We start from the raw sequence: 15,547 nt of genomic DNA on the forward strand, positions 1-15,547 counted from the left end.
TCCAATAGCGCGTGCAAAGGGACAGCGGGCAAGGAGCCGGGTGGCCAGCGAGGAACTGCGGTGGCGGCTGATGGCAAAGGAACGCGTCTCACTCTCCGGGCACGACTGGCACCTCGGGGCCTCTCTACCTCTAGACCCTACTGAGGCTTTTCTTCGTGTCGCGTGGAGCGACATTCCGCGCACTAAGGCGGGACTGCGGGGTCACTCCAACGGTGGGACGCAGGCCCCGGATCCCGCCCGGTCGAGAGTGCTGGAGGACACGCCCTGCGGGAGCGCAGGGCCCTCATTTCTCCCGACTGCCCCGCTACCCTCGTGTCCCCAGGCCGAGGCCCCCCGCCCGCCCGACGGTGCCGGCTGGGAGGGGAGCCCAGCACGACCCCGACGACCCGGCAGCTGGACAGGGGACCCCTCGCCGGACCCGCCCACCACCGAACAGCGGACGGCATCTCGGCGTCACCACCACCTGCTGCACCACCCGCGCCCCACCGCCCCTTCCCCCTGGCTTCGGTCCGGCGGCCTTGGCCCCGCCCCGAGCCCCCATTGGTCGGGAGCGGAGGGGGCGGGGCCCGACGGCGGCACGCGGGACCCACCGGCGGCGGAGGCGGGCGCGCAGCGCAGACCGCAGCTCCAGCTGCAGAGGCGCCGTCGGATCTGCGTCGTCCCGAGCGCAGACCGGAGCTCGCCCGCCGCCTCTGCAGCTGAGCGGGCCTCGGCAGCAGCCGACTGACGGCTCGGCCACCACAGACAGATTGGCCGCCAGCCCCCAGCTCCCGGAGGAGCCCCTGCCGCGTCCACGCCGCCCGAGCCCAGCAGCAGGTGCTGGGAAACCGCAGGCGAGCGCGCCCCGTGCGGCCGACCCCGAGCCCCGCCCGCCGTTCGCAGTCCGCCGTCGGGGCGGCCGCGGCCCCGGTCCCCGCCCGGCCGCGGAGCGGATGCGCACCCGCTGAGCGCCCGCCCGGCCCGGCCATGGCCGCGCGCCCCGGGCCGCTGTGGCTCGTGGGCCTGGCGCTGTGCGCGCTGAGCGGCGGCGGCCCCGGCCCGCGCGCCCCGGCCGGCTGTCCGGCCCGCCGCCTGGGCCCGCGCGAGCGCCGCGACATGCAGCGCGAGATCCTGGCGGTGCTCGGGCTGCCCGGGCGGCCGCGGCCCCGCGCGCCGTCCGCCGCCTCCCGGCTGCCCGCGTCGGCGCCGCTCTTCATGCTGGACCTGTACCACGCCATGGCCCGAGACGACGACGAGGACAGCGGCCCCCCCGAGCGGCGCCCGGGCCGCGCCGACCTGGTCATGAGCTTCGTCAACATGGGTGAGTGAGGCCGTCGGGGTGGGCGTCCGGGGCCCCGGTGACCGTACGACCAGACCACCGGGTGGACGCGCGGGTGCGGACGGGTCCAGGGGACCGCCTTGGCCGGTGCGCGCCCCTTTGATCGCGGCCACGCCCCCACAGAGGGCTGGGAATGCGGAGCTCAGGGCGGCCGAGTCCAAAGGCTGTGGGCCCGACTCACTCCGACAGACGCGAATGTGAGTCCCATCGATGTGCGCGTTCGTCCCGCCTCTGGAAACACCCAAGGGTAGGAATCATCTCATGTCGGGTGGACCGGGCAGTGCCAGGAAGACAGTGTGGTCCTGGGGAGAGGGATGAGTAAACAGGCTGGGATGCTGCCACAGTGATAAGGGCAGTACTGGAGAAAGGGACAAAGTTCAGCGTGGAAAGCCCCGGTGACATCATCAGAGTGCCCAGAGCTGAGATGAGAGCCCAAGATGTCATGAGTCCACAGCAGCCCGTTCCCTGGCCAGAGCCCCAGCCCCTGTAGGTGAGGGTGTGGCTGTCAGGGCAGGGGGTGGGGAAGGAGTGGACTCTGAGCTCAGTGGGGCCGTCGGCGGTCTTGTCACCCTGAGCGCAGCACCTGGGACGTGGCTTGGCATGCTGTGAAGGTCCAGGCTGTGGAAGGACATGTGGGCAGCTTGGACGCCCCTCCTTCTCTCACACAAAGCCCAGCCCTTCCTCTCTGCAGAAACTCTGTACAAGTCGTGGAGCCATTTATGGTTAGTTTTCAAAGATGTCTTTCCTATTATTAAATGCTCTTTAATCTGCAGTCCTGACTATCTGTCCCCTATCCGCTTTGCCTCCTGTCTGTGGGGTCAGGGCTGGAGCAGACACCCGGCTGGATCTGGGGGCGCAGGGACTACAGCTCAGGCTTAGATGGGAGAAGACCTTTGCCAAGGCCAACAGCCTCCCTTCACCCACAGCGTCACTCTTGACCTTCCCGACAGCCCTGTTACCAGACATGATCTTCATCCCCATCTCCCCGATGAGGACTTTGAGGCTCAGAGAGACAATGTTATGCCCAGGATAGCACAGCCTCTCTGTGGCCCAGTCAGGACAGGAGGTAGCCCTACATCCACCTCCTCAAGGAGCTGATATTTCTTTCTCCTGTCAGGAGGGCAGGCTTTCAGGGTGTAGAGAGCTTCCAGAGGGGTTTAGGCAGAGAAACCCAGGGGATGGAGCAGCGGCAGGTCTTGTGGGGTCTTTAGCCATTTGCTTCCTACACTGGGGCAGGCCGAGGGGACAGCCAAGGAGGCCTCTGTCCCCCCCCAGCCCCGAGCTGGTGGGTGCCTGAGGTGAGAGAACAGCAGGAAGCGGCTGTTAACCTCTGCTGAGAGCCCGGTGCCAGGCACAGGACTTGGGCCAGTGAATGCCACCTTCCTGGTTAGAGGGCAGGGTGGGGGACGCGGGATAACGGAGACCATGTGTAAAACTGAGGCCTGTCCTCAGAACAAGCTGACCTGGGGCTCAGAACCAAGAGGGGCTGTAGATACAGTTATCCTGAGAATGGACCCCATCCATTAGTGAGTCACTGCCCGGCCAATATCCTGCTTCCCCAGCATCCCATGGTCAAGGCGCACACGGCCTTGGTGGGAGCTGCTATTGTGAATCAAGCATCACCCTTAGTTCAGACACATCTGATTCCTCTTGTGCCTCTGCTGTGTAGTCTTAGGCACGTCCCTTGTCCTCTTGGAGCCACAGATCCCTCCTTGTAAAGTGGGGCTCCTAGAGATCAACGCATCGTCAGGGTTGTTGTGTGTTCAGTTGATAGATGGGAGGAACAGAAAATCATGCCTCTGGTCGGTGAGCCTGAGCCTGGTTGCTCCCGACTCCGGTCCCTCCCAGCTGCTGGCCAGCCTTGGTTGGATGTGTGGGAATGTCCCACACTTCTTTTTTTAACGTTTATTTATTTGTTTTGAGAGAGAGAGAGAGAGAGAGAGAGAGAGAGAGAGAGAAGGGGGAGGGGCAGAGAGAGAGGGAGACAGAATCTCAAGCAGGTTCTGAGCTGTCAGCACAGAGCCTGATGCGGGGCTCAGACTCACGAACCATGAGATCATGACCTGATGCTTAACTGACTGAGCCACCCCAAGCCCTTTTCATGGGCTCAGAGAGGTTAAATGGCCAGTCCAGGGCCACACAGCGCATCCATGACATCATCCAGGGGCTGTGGATTCCAGATGCCAGCTTCTTCCCACGCCATCTCTGTGTGTTTCACGAAGATCGAAGGCCTCTGACGCTGTGGGATTAACAAGCAGATCTTTGTTCAGTGGAAGCCCGGTCTGTGGGCGGGCCCAGCCAGCTGTCAGAGGGCCTCCTTTATTCTGATGTGCTAATTGCACTAGTACAACTCCTTCAATTTGAGTAGTTTTAACTGGTAATTACCTGGGCTGTGGGGGCGGGGGGATTAGACGCCTACCAGGATTCTTTCCTTGTTTGGAGGCCCAGGCCCCAGGCCCCTGAACCACCACCGAGACTAATAGCAGAGTCGCTATGGTGTCAGCACCCACGCCCAGGCTCCCACACCTGTTGCCTCCAGCTCCACCTCCTGTTGGCCTCATCCGGGTCCTGAGAAGCCAGACCTGCTGCCTGCTGGGCCCCTGACCGTCCATGGCAGCCTGTGGGACCCAGAGACCTCTAGCCTCCCACAGGCCTCTGGCCCGTGGGTCAGGCCTCTGTGCCCAGGCAGGTGCTGTAGGAAGCCCGTGTCATGGCTGACAGTGTCTCTTTAGGGAGGCCAGGACTATGGTCAGAGCTGGGGCCCCTGCCTGGCCTGTCAGTGAGTCTCCACCTGTATGCTCTTGGCTGCCCTTGGCCAGGACACGGTAATGGGGGCCGATACCTGTCCTGGGTGTCCCCTGTGTTCACGGAGAGGAGAGGACTGAGCTGGGAGGCAACACCCAGGTTCTTGTACCGCCTGGGCTCGCCATTGAGTCCTTCCTGTCCCAGGTCACCTCCCTTCCCTCTCTGGGCCTCTTTTCTCATCCAGTCCACAGCGATGGTGTCAGAAAACACAGGGCCTCCTGGCCCTGACCCCGTGGCTCCGTGTTGGAGGCACCTCCTCGTGGCACCACCCCGTCCCCTGGGCTGGAGCGTGGGTCTGACTGGCTGCTCCCTGGGTGCCTCAGGCTGGCCCAGCCTGCGGGGAGGGAGGAATGAGGCCAGAAAGACCAACTCCGCACGTTGGTCCTGGTCCTTCTCGACCTCGAGCCGCTGGGCCAGCAGATGCCGTGTTCCAGGTTGAGAAACTGAGGCACAAACAGCCCTAAAGGCAGAGGTCTAGCCAGAAATGCATCAAGCCATCTTCACTTTTGTCGAGACCCTTCTCTGACCAGACTAATTTATTCCCGTGCCTCAGGCAGCCGAGGACAGGGGGTGTTGACCTGAGGCGCTGGATTTGGGAGAGGCAGGGCTGAGTGGGAATGAGGGACCTGGCCCACGTCCTGCTCAGCCCTGTGACCTTGAAGGTACTTCCTTTGGTTCTTTACTAGGGAACTCTTTCATTTTTCACGAATTCACTCAACAGATAGTCATGTGGTACCTGCTCTGTGCCAGACATAGTTCTTTCTAGTTCCTGGGATAGGACAGTGAGCGAAACAAAGTCCCTCCCCTTGCGGAGCTGGCCTCCTAGTGGGGAGCAAGGAATACTTAAGCCACAAAGATGGTTGTCTAGACCACTGGTCTAGACAGTGACACCCCCCCCCCCAGGGGGGCTCTGGAGCCCAGGAGCGATGGACAGTGGGAGGGCAGACAGGACCCGGGTGGGGGCTCTGACCTGGGACGCAGACAACATTTGCATCTTGATGCCACCACCGAGTCTCAGTGTGATCTGGGCTCTCCAGGCCACCTGTTAGAGCCTCAGTTTCGTCCTCTGTAAAATGGAGACACTCGTGTAAAATAGCCCACCCTGCAGGCTGTTCAGGGAGTGTGTAAGATGGCACCTGGTGAGGACCCTGTGCTCAGAACCTCTGAGTCTGTCTCTTCATTTGCATCACACTTAAGGTCACATCTTTGTTTTGAAAAGAGGAGAGTGAGGCTCAGAGAAGTTAGGTGGTTTTCCCAAGGTCACCCAGCAGGTCAGCTTCCTGTCTCCTCTGCTCTTCTCCTACATAGACACTGCCTCTCTGCCCAGACCTGGGCCTGGCCCACCATTAGGTGCAGTAAGTGTTGCTGAATTGGACTATACTGAATATATATTGGAAACTGAGAATCTTATTTTTAAAATTTCCTTGTTTTAGGATTTATATACATAATGCAAAAATTCATACCATATAAATTCATTGTAGAATTTCATTATACAAAATTAGACCATATGTTCAAAAATATACAATATGGAAGCCCCTAGTAATCCTCTCTCCACTTCAGAGAAAACCAGCGTTCTAATTCTTTGGTGTAGAGTTCCCAACCTGCCCTGACATTTTATCAATACAGATTCTAACATTTTATTATTATTTTTTTTTACAAAGTATGACATAAATGTCCAGTCTTGCTACTTTGTCTTTCATTTAACAGTAAATCCTTTGTCCATCTTTAAAGCTATTAATGTGACCATATGTCCAAAGGTAGCATCTCTTATTAAAAAGTAATTAATCTAGTTTTTCTGATATATAATTGATATATAAAATTCTTTAAAAAAATTTTTTTTTAACATTTATTTATTTTTGAGACAGAGAGAGACAGAACATGAACAGGGGAGGGTCAGAGAGAGAGGGAGACACAGAATTTGAAACAGGCTCCACGCTCTGAGCGGTCACCACAGAGCCCGACGCGGGGCTTGAACTCACGGACCGTGAGATCATGACCTGAGCCGAAGTCGGACGCCTAACCGACCGAGCCACCCAGGCGCCCCAGATATATAAAATTCTAAGATATCAAAAGTATACTACATGGTGATTTGATACACATAGACATTGTTCGTGGATTCTCCTCTCTAGTTAATTAACACGTCCATCACCTTACAGATTTCAATTTCGCAATACTGTGTTATCAACTATAGTCCCTATGTTTTACATTAGGTCCTCAGACCTTATTCATCTTATAGCTGAAAGTTTGTACCCTTTTACCAGTGTCTTCCTATTTGCCCCACCCCACCCAGCCCCTGGCAACCACTTTTCTGCTGTTTCTGTGATTTTGACTTCTTCTTTTTTTTTAAGATTTCACTTAGAAGTGGTAACATGTAGTATCTTTTTTTCTCTGTCTGGCTTATTTCACTTAGCATAATGCCCTCAAAGTGCAGCTCGTGTTGTCACAAATGGCGGGATCTCCTTTTTCATGGCTGAATAATATGCCATTACATCTACATACCACATCTTTTTTGTCCACTCATCTGTTGACAGGCACTTAGGTTGTTTCCATATGTTGGCTGTTGTGAATAATGTGCAGTGAACACGGGGGTGCAGATATCTCTTTGGGGTCTTGTTTTCATTTCCTTTGGATGTATTCTCAGAAGTATGACTGCTGGGTCATATGGTAGTCTTATTTTCAATTTTTGGAGGAACCTCCGTGATAATTTCCATAGTGGCTGCACCAATTTACATTCCCAGCAACAGTTGCCAGAGGGTTCTCTTTTCACCACATCCTCAACAAGAGATTGTTATCGCTTGTCTTCTTGATGACAGCCATTCTAACAGGTGTGAGGTGGTATCTCGTGGTTTGATTTGCATTTCCCTGATGCGAATGATGCTGAGCACCTTTTTGAGTACCCGTTGGCCATTTGTATGTCTTCTTTGGAAGTATATCTATTCAGTTTCTCTGCCCATTTTTAAATTGGATTTTTTTTTTTTTTTGCTCTTGAGTTGAATGAAATCCTTATATATTTTAGATATTAGCTCATTATCAGATATGTGGTTTGCAAATATTGTCTTTAATTTCACAGGTCACCTTTGCATTTTGTTGATGGTTTCCAAAGGTTTCTCTTTCCAAGAGTTGAAGGTGGGTCCCTTTTCTCTAAAACCCTGTCTGTCCACCAGGCTGGTGTCCCCTGTGGATCCCTGACAACTGACTCCTTACGCCCATCTCCTCAGTGTTTTTTTTTACCCTTCTGAGGTAAATGACTACTACCTCCCCCAGCTGACAGAGGAGGAAATTGAGTCTCAAGGAGTATTAGTGACTGGCCCAGTTCCTGGGTACCCAGATCCACAGGGGCGGATGTGAAGAGTGGATCACAGCAGTGAGGAGGGTCAGCCCTGCAGGTGGGAGGCCAGAGTGGTGGGTTACTTTGGAGGAGGACACATGGGACTTCAACCCTGGCTCTGCCGCTTGAGAGCTGTGAGACATTGAACAGGTTAGTTAGAGTCTCTGCGTCTCAGTTTCCTCACCTTTAACATTGGGATCATCTACCTGTGTCCCTAGTGCAACACTTAAATAGGTTAAGCACTTAAAAACTTAGCAAGTGCCTGGCAGTGCTCGGTACTAACAGCCAGCGTTATGGGGGAAGGGCCTGCCATGTTTCTCTGCACCCTACCTCGCCCCCCCCCCCCCCCAAACCCAGCCTGACCATTTACTTAGGGACCTGCAGCCCAGTGGTCAGCTCAGGCTGTCTAGGTTTGGATCCCCATTCCACCACTTGCAGTTTGTAGTGGGTGTCGTGATGTTTCGCACATCTTCTCTTCAGGAGTGAGTCACCCATTGCCCAGCTGCCTGGAGGGTGGGCTGCTGGCAACCGAGTCCTTCTGTAGGCACCCATCAGCTAGGCCCTCAGGAGCTTTTTATCCGATGTTAGCCACCCTCCGTGGCGGCACCCCACATTTAATGGCTGGTTTATGGGGGCGTACATGTCCAGTCCCTTGTCTCCGGGAAGGCACCAGCAACCAGCCCCAGGGCTCCCAGTGCACGTGGAATGGGCTGAGCCTTTGTGTGGTCAAATCACTGTTCAGCCATGCTTGGTGCTGCTCCCTCTGTTCCCTACCGAGAACACTCTCCCACTGAACGTCTTGACTCAGTCTTTTGCCCAGAAGCCTGATACTGTTTATATGATTTTTGTGTAAGTTAGTGAATGCTCTGTGCCTCAGTTTTCCTCATCTTCAAAAGGGGAGACATAATAAATAGTTCCTGCCTCACAGGATTGCTTTATCACATGAGGTAATCTGTGTAAAATGTTGAAACAGTACCTGTTAAATGCTCAATAAGTATTAGCTTTGTCTGTTGGCTTTTAGCCCAAGGGCAGCTAGTTGGTAGTAAGACCAGAAGTAAAACCCAATTATTTCCTTTAACTGCTGCCTCTATACCCTGAGCAAGCAGCCATTTATTCCCAGCAGCCTTGGGCTCTGAATACAGTAAGGGTTGGGGGGAAGTTGAAGGCTGGGAGACCTGGGGATGGAGAAAGTTGGGTTGTTCAGTCTGTGGCCATTCCTTAATGAACACTACTATGAACCTACTGTGTGCTGTTCCCTTTCCTGGTTATCCTGGGGCCTCCTCCATAGTAGAGCCCCAGCCCGAGGTCTGCTCATTAGAGTGGGAAAGGTGGGCCCAGAGACAAGTCCATATAAATTATGGCAAAATGGGAGGAATGGCCTTTCACCTACTCAACAAACAGGAGCATGGAGGTTCAGTACAGCACAAGAGAGACACGGTGTTTCATTTTGTGGGAGACGAACAAGGCCCAAAGAAGAGGAAGAATGGTGTCCTGGCTGGGGGACAGAGAGGGCTTGGCAGGAAGTGTCATTTTGCTGGACCTTGAGGGAGGGTAGAATTTAGTCAGAAAGAGGTGGGAGGAGAAGGTGCGAGGGGAGGCAGGGAGGTAAAAAAGCTCTTGGGGTTTTGGAACCCCAGTTCCTCAAGTGAAAATCCACTCCTAGCTTTCCCTGCTCAGAATCCTTCTGTGTGTTCCTTTGTGTCACAATTGAATTCAGGTTCCCCGAGTCTGCCACTCAGTGTCTAGTGTTCTGGCCCAGCTGAGCCACACAGTATTCCCTTGACATGTCTCCAACTTGGTGAGGCTGTGGATGAAGGGAAAATACAGACTTTGGAATCAGACAGACCTAGACTCTCACCCCACCTTGGGTGCTCCTGGTTGTGAACTCATGCAAATCAGTTACCTTCCCTGATCATCAGTGTCCTCATCTATAAAATGGGGTGAATAATATCTCTTTCACTGAGTTGTCGTGGCCTCCAGTCTGGTTCTCAGTGATCACGCCTCCTGGTGTTCATGTTCTTGTGTAGGCCCCTTTCACACTCTGCCATTGCTGGTCTGTGTGACCAGTAGAATATGACAGTAGTGATGATGTGTCACTTCCGAGATTGGGTTATAAAAGACTGCCCCTTCCATCTTGGGTCCTATACCCCACCACTCCTCCACGCCCCAGATTGTGGAGTCTGGGGAAGTCATGCCGGGAATGCCGTGACCAATCCCACGGAGAGGCCCACATGGTGAGGAACAGAACCCTGCCACCAACAGCCACATTAGTGAGCTTAGAAGTGATGTGTTCATTCCAGTCAGTTCTTCTGAGACCGCAGCCCCAGCCAGCAACTTGACTGTCACCCCATAAGGGACCCTGAGAGGGACTCACCCAGCTAAGTGCCTAGATTCTTGACCCTCAGAAATATGTGAAATAATAAATGTTTCTTGTTTTGAGCTGCTACATTTGGGTTACTGTGTTACATAGCAATAGATAGCTAATACAATTATGCATTAATAGAAATGGCACGTGTGACATGCCCAGTATGATGCCTGACACAGTTCAGTGCTTAAAAAATGGGAGCTGAGGGAAGCCTGGCTCAGTCAGCTGAGTGTCCAACTGTTGATTTTGGTTCAGGTCAGGATCCCAGGGTCGTGAGATGGAGCCCTGCATGGGGCTCCACACTGAGAGTGGAGCCTGCTCAGAATTCTCTCTTGCTCTCCCTCTGTCCCACTCCCCCACTCGTGCTTGCTTGCTCTCTCTTTCTCTCTCTATCAAATTAAAAAAATAAATAAAAAGGGAGGTGGCACATTATTTCCCACCTCTGCGCCTTTGCCTAAAATACTCTCCTCCATTTCTGTTTGTCACAATTCTTCCACCACTCTCAAATATGTTTTCTAGAAAAGTGTTCTCTGACCCCTGCTCCCCAAGGCACCCTCCATGATTAGAGCCTTCATCCCCATCGTGTGTATTTCTCTTAGGATTTGAGTCACTTTCTGCCAGTCTCATTCAGGGCCATGTCTCGCCCCTGTTTTACTCCCTGGGAAACCATGAACGACCTGAGAACAGGGACAGATCTGAGTCTGTGGGGCACCCCCACCCCGTGCACCCCATCCCCTGCATGGCAGGCACTCAGGGCAGACTGGCAAGGTTGAGGGAGGACGATCACAGCTGGAGGCAGGGAGCTGAGAGCAGGGGCAGGAGCCTGGGCCTGGTCGGTGCAGCAGAGCAGGGCCGCCCTCACTGTCTTTGTGGAGGCTGACAGCGGGTTCGGCATCTCCCTGGGCGCTTCCTGGGACCTCCAGTGCCCCCAGGGCCTTGCCTAGAAGAAGGTGGCTTCAGCAGGCATTCTCAGGGGGGCCCCCATTGACAGGAGAACCTCTTTGACAGGTGACCCCCCCCCCCATCCCAGTATCACCACCTGGAGGGAAGCTAGGGCCACTCATTTTACCTCAGCTGCAGGTCTGAAAGTCCACACGAAGGGCTCTCGCCTGACGTACGACCCCTGGCAAGTCTTTACCCCTCTGGGCCTCAGTTTCCCCATGTCTGCAGGGTTGCCCTGGAGGCCTTTCCAGCTCTGACCAAAGAATGTGCCCACCCCTGCCCACTGATGGGGGCTCCTCCAGGGGTGAGGCCCAGGGCAGGGAGGTACACCCAATCCATCTCCTTACGGAAATCCATTCCCTACGGGAGAGAGGGATGTGTCACTGTGACCGCATCTTTCCGGAAAAGTCCCACAGTTCAGTTCTTCCCTCGGGTTTGCACTGGGGAATCGTATCCTTGCTCAATCTCCTCGGATCTATTTTTGGCCTTGACAGACTTGATGTGGGGGAGTGTGTGGGTGTTCCCTTTTAATTTGGGGTCTGAAGCCGTCGGAGGCCTGGACCAGCAATCATGAGTGCAGAACCATTTATGGAAACAGCTCTTGAAAAAAGTCGGTAATGAAAACTGACTAAAAATACCTTAGAAATGGAGCCTTGGCCTCCTCTGGGAAGCACCGAGATTTCTGGGTGGGAGGAAGAAGCCCTTCAGCTGCAGACTTGGTAGGTGGTCCATTCTGCAGCCCCTTGGTGGGCCTGCACCAGCCATGGAGACCTGGGTCTTGTTTTAGGTCTGAAGGGGCGGGGGCCCTCGCCCTTGTCACGAGCAGGACCAGCCAGACAGGACCCACACACCTGCCTCTGGGACCCTGGGGAGCCTGCCCTCCCCCTTAGCAGCCTGGCCATGCAAAGGGGGGCCAGTCCCAAGGCAAAGTGACAACGTGAGTAGCTTCTGATGGAGGCACACTCTGACACGGAGGCCACTCCAGACCGGCAGCATGGCCAACCCAAGGGGCAGCGGCTGCTGGATGATGAGCCGCTGTCCCAGGGACCTTGGGAAGAACCAGCAGACACATCCCCTCTCTGGGCCCCCAGAACACAAGGAGCTCAGTGGAAGTTCACTGAGAGCTTCCCGTTTCCACCCCACATTGTGCAGTCCTGCCCTCAATTGTGCACCATCCAAAAGGGCACGTGGAGCAGAGATGGGGACCCCTGGGACTGGGGAAAGGGAGAGGCTGGCAGGCTGATCTGTGTGGGGTCGGAGCAGGATGAGGGGGCCTTGACAGCTGGACTGAGAGGAGAGTAGCCTTTGGACCAGGCGGGATGGGGGCAACTCAGGAGAGAGCGCTTTGGGGAGGGTGTCCAGGGAGGGTGTTTGCAGCCAGAAGGCCGAGGAGGCCATGAGGTTGGGCCAGGTCAGCTCAGGGGGTCCTGGAACCAGAGCTTGGGCTCCTCCCAGGGGCCCTGTGGGGCTGGGGAAGGGTTTGAGGGCAGACAGGTCAGATTTTCTTTTCTTAACAGCCACTCTGGGTGGCTTACTTATGGTCAGAAACAAGACAGATTTAGGTCTTCTGGATGACTCTAAATTTTGTCCAGGGCACAAAAATAGCCAAAGTTTTTGTTGGTGTAGGACTGGTAGACTCAGGGTGTGGCATCTGGAGACCTGGCCCATGAGTGGTGCAGGGCCTCAGATGCAGATTGTGGGTGGCAGTCATAGAGGGCGGAGGCCACAACCTCCCCACAGAAAGGGCCTTTCCCAAACATGGGATGTGGAGGTTGGTTTATCAGAGACTGAGGGAGAAGGCCAAGAGTCCTATCAACACATGTTGGTGATTCATGATTGTTTCTTATTCTGGAAGCCACATTAAGGTGAATCAGAAAGTAAATTCATTTGTGGTTCCCCAGACCAGCTGGTCCAACGTTTGATCATTTTTGGCAGTTTTTATAATTATGTAGAAAATAAACATTTAGAAGTGCCAGGTGTCGCTCTGTGTGTTCCCTATGCCCAGTAAATACTTGGTGCGTGGCCTTTCATGTTTTTGCCAGTGCGACAAAGGGTTGTGTTGTTAAAGGGTAAATTCATATGTAATTTTGCCATGGTCCTGCAAAAGGATATTGCCAAATTCCTCTCCAATGCATTCCTTTTTTTTTTTTTTTTAATGTGTTAATTTATTTTTGAGGTAGAGCGAGCAATAGGGAGGGGCAGAGAGAGAATCCCAAGCAGCCAGCACAGAGCCTGATGCAGGGCTTGAACTTACAAACTGTGAGATCATGACCTGAGCTGAAATCAAAAGCCGGATGCTTAACCAACTGAGCCACCCAGGCGGGCATCTCTATCCAATGCCTTCCTACCAGCAACGTGTGAGAATATTCATGTTTGCTCTCACCTACCTCGCAAAGGCTGTACTGAGCACCCTATGAAAAGTACCCTCTCCCTGTTGCCATTACTTTTGACCCTATAACCCTCTATATTTCACTCACAATGTAAACAGCATCCCCTATCTTACTTGTTTTGTTGTTCATATTGTGTCTTCCCCCTTAGATCGTAAACTCCGTCAGTACAGAGACCCAATTTACCTGTCTTATTCACTGTATTCCCAGTGCTCCGAACAGTCTTTTTTTTTTTTTTTTTTTTTGGCTTAAACAGAAAAGCATTTATTTCTCACAGTTCTGGAGGCTGCAATTTGAGATCAGGGTCCCAGCATGCTCAGGATCCAACTGAAGGCCATCTTCTAGGGTTTTTTTTTTGGTTTTGTTTTGTTTTTTTGTTTGTGTTTGTTTTGTTTTTAATTTTTAAATTTATATCCAAGTTAGTATATATTGCAACAATGATTTCAGGAGTAGATTCCTTAAAGCCTCTTACCCATTTATCCCATCTCCCCTTATACTACACCCCCAGCAACCCTCTGTTTGTTCTCCATATTTAAGAGTCTCTTATGTCTTGTCCCCCTCCCTGTTTTTGTATTATTTTTGCTTCCCTTCCCTTATGTTCATCTGTTCTGTGTCTTAAAGTCCTCATGAGTGAAGTCATGATATTTGTTTTTCTCTGACTAATTTCGCTTAGCATAATACCCTCTAGTTCCATCCATGTAGTTGCAAATGACAAGATTTCATTCTTTTTGATTGCCGAGTAATACTCCATTGTATATATATACCACATCTTCTTTATCCATTCATCATTGATGGACATTTGGGCTCTTTCCTTACTTTGGCTATTATTGGTAGTGCAGCTATAAATGTTGGGGTGCACGTATCCCTTTGAAATAGCACACCTGTATCCCTTAGATAAATACCTAGTAGTACAATTGCTGGGTCGTAGGGTGGTTCTAGTTTTAATTTTTTGAGGAACCTCCATACTGTTTTCCCAAGTGGCTACACCAGTTTGCATTCCCATTAGCAGTGCAAAAGAGATCCTCTTTCTCTACATCCTTGCCAACATCTGTTGTTGCCTGAGTTGTTAATGTTAGCCATTCTGGCAGGTATGAGGTGGTATCTCATTGTAGTTTTGATTTGTATTTCCCTGATGATGAGTGATCTTGAGCATTTTTTCATGTGTCGGTTGGCCATCTGGATGTCTTCTTTGGAGAAGTGTCTGTTCATGTCTTTTGCCCAATTCTTCACTGGGTTATCAGAACAACCTTACATATAGTAAGAACTTAATAAATTTGTTTATAAATTGAACTTAATAAACTAAGGAAAATTAAATGGGCAGATTAACACATTTATTTGGGAAAAGATCATTCCACTTCTTCCTTCCCTCTCCTCCCCCCAGCTTTGAAATTTCTGACATGGCCTCCTGAGGGTACCAGGGTACCACATCTTAGCACAATGTAGGGAGATTGCAAGTCAGGCTCCTCAAGAACTCTTGTTGAATGGCCACCCCTCCCAGTCCATTGTCTGACTGTTTATAAAGTGAGGAAAGCTGGCAGTACCCTTATTCTCAGTTCACAGAGGAGACGAGGCCAAGTACATACCTGGTTGGTGCAGGGTCAGGCCTGCAGTGAATGTCCTGACCACTGGTCAGAGCTCCCTGTGCTGCCCTAAGCTGCCTCTTTGGCTAAAGTAGGCTTGGTTTGCACTGTTAACAAAGGGGTCATAGAGGTCCCTGAAAATGCTTTCCCAGAGCACCAGCTTTTGGAAAGTCTCTCTACTGACTCAAAGCAACAGCCACAGAAAAAGAGGCAAATCCATAGGTTATCTCTCCGCATCCTCTCAACTGTCAGATGAAGGAGTGTTCTTTACCCAGTTCCACACTTCAGGAAATACCACTAATTACTGATGAAGAGCATTACTTTCCTAAAAATGTCCCTTCTAGTGCTTACCTGGAACAGCCAGGGTGGGGAGTTTCCTGTGCCGAACTACTGGGTGCCTCATCGATTTCATAAACCCACAATGGAAGCTGGGAACTGGGGTCAATGCAGGTACATGAGGCTCTCTTGACCCAGCGCACCTGGCCCCCCAGGTCAGCACGGGAGGGAGGCTGCAGGGTGAGGAGCTGGCGGGCTCACGGGTTGTGCCCCGAGTCCCCAGATCCAACATGAAATCAGCGTCAGGCCTGCACACGGAGATTCCCAGTGGCCCCAGGACCCGCCTGTCAGCCGCCACTGGGCCTTGGGAGCAGATACATCTATGATGCTCTGAGAGGACACAGGTGAAGGGTGTGACTGAGCCACCCTCCTTCGTGCTCTGTGCTGCACCCTGTGACAGCCAGCAGCCTAGACTTACGTCATCCTGCACGACCGGGATTACACAGCCACATAACAGGGGTGGTCAGTGCAGTCCTCGAGTGGATG

At 52.9% G+C, this 15,547-nt stretch overlaps 1 protein-coding gene across 2 annotated transcripts in view; it reads left to right on the forward strand.

The window, feature by feature from the left end:
* Positions 1 to 951: 951 nt before the first annotated feature.
* BMP8B (bone morphogenetic protein 8b) overlaps positions 952 to 15,547 on the forward strand; it is a 34,522-nt gene continuing 19,926 nt past the window's right edge. For both annotated transcript variants that reach the window (XM_058717925.1, XM_058717923.1), the window contains exon 1: positions 952 to 1,300. In XM_058717925.1, coding sequence (XP_058573908.1) covers positions 967 to 1,300 — 334 coding nt within the window. In that variant the 5' untranslated portion in view covers positions 952 to 966. The remainder of the gene's footprint in view (positions 1,301 to 15,547) is intronic.

Source organism: Neofelis nebulosa, chromosome 2 (assembly GCF_028018385.1).
Source record: "Neofelis nebulosa isolate mNeoNeb1 chromosome 2, mNeoNeb1.pri, whole genome shotgun sequence".
NCBI lineage: Eukaryota > Metazoa > Chordata > Mammalia > Carnivora > Felidae > Neofelis > Neofelis nebulosa.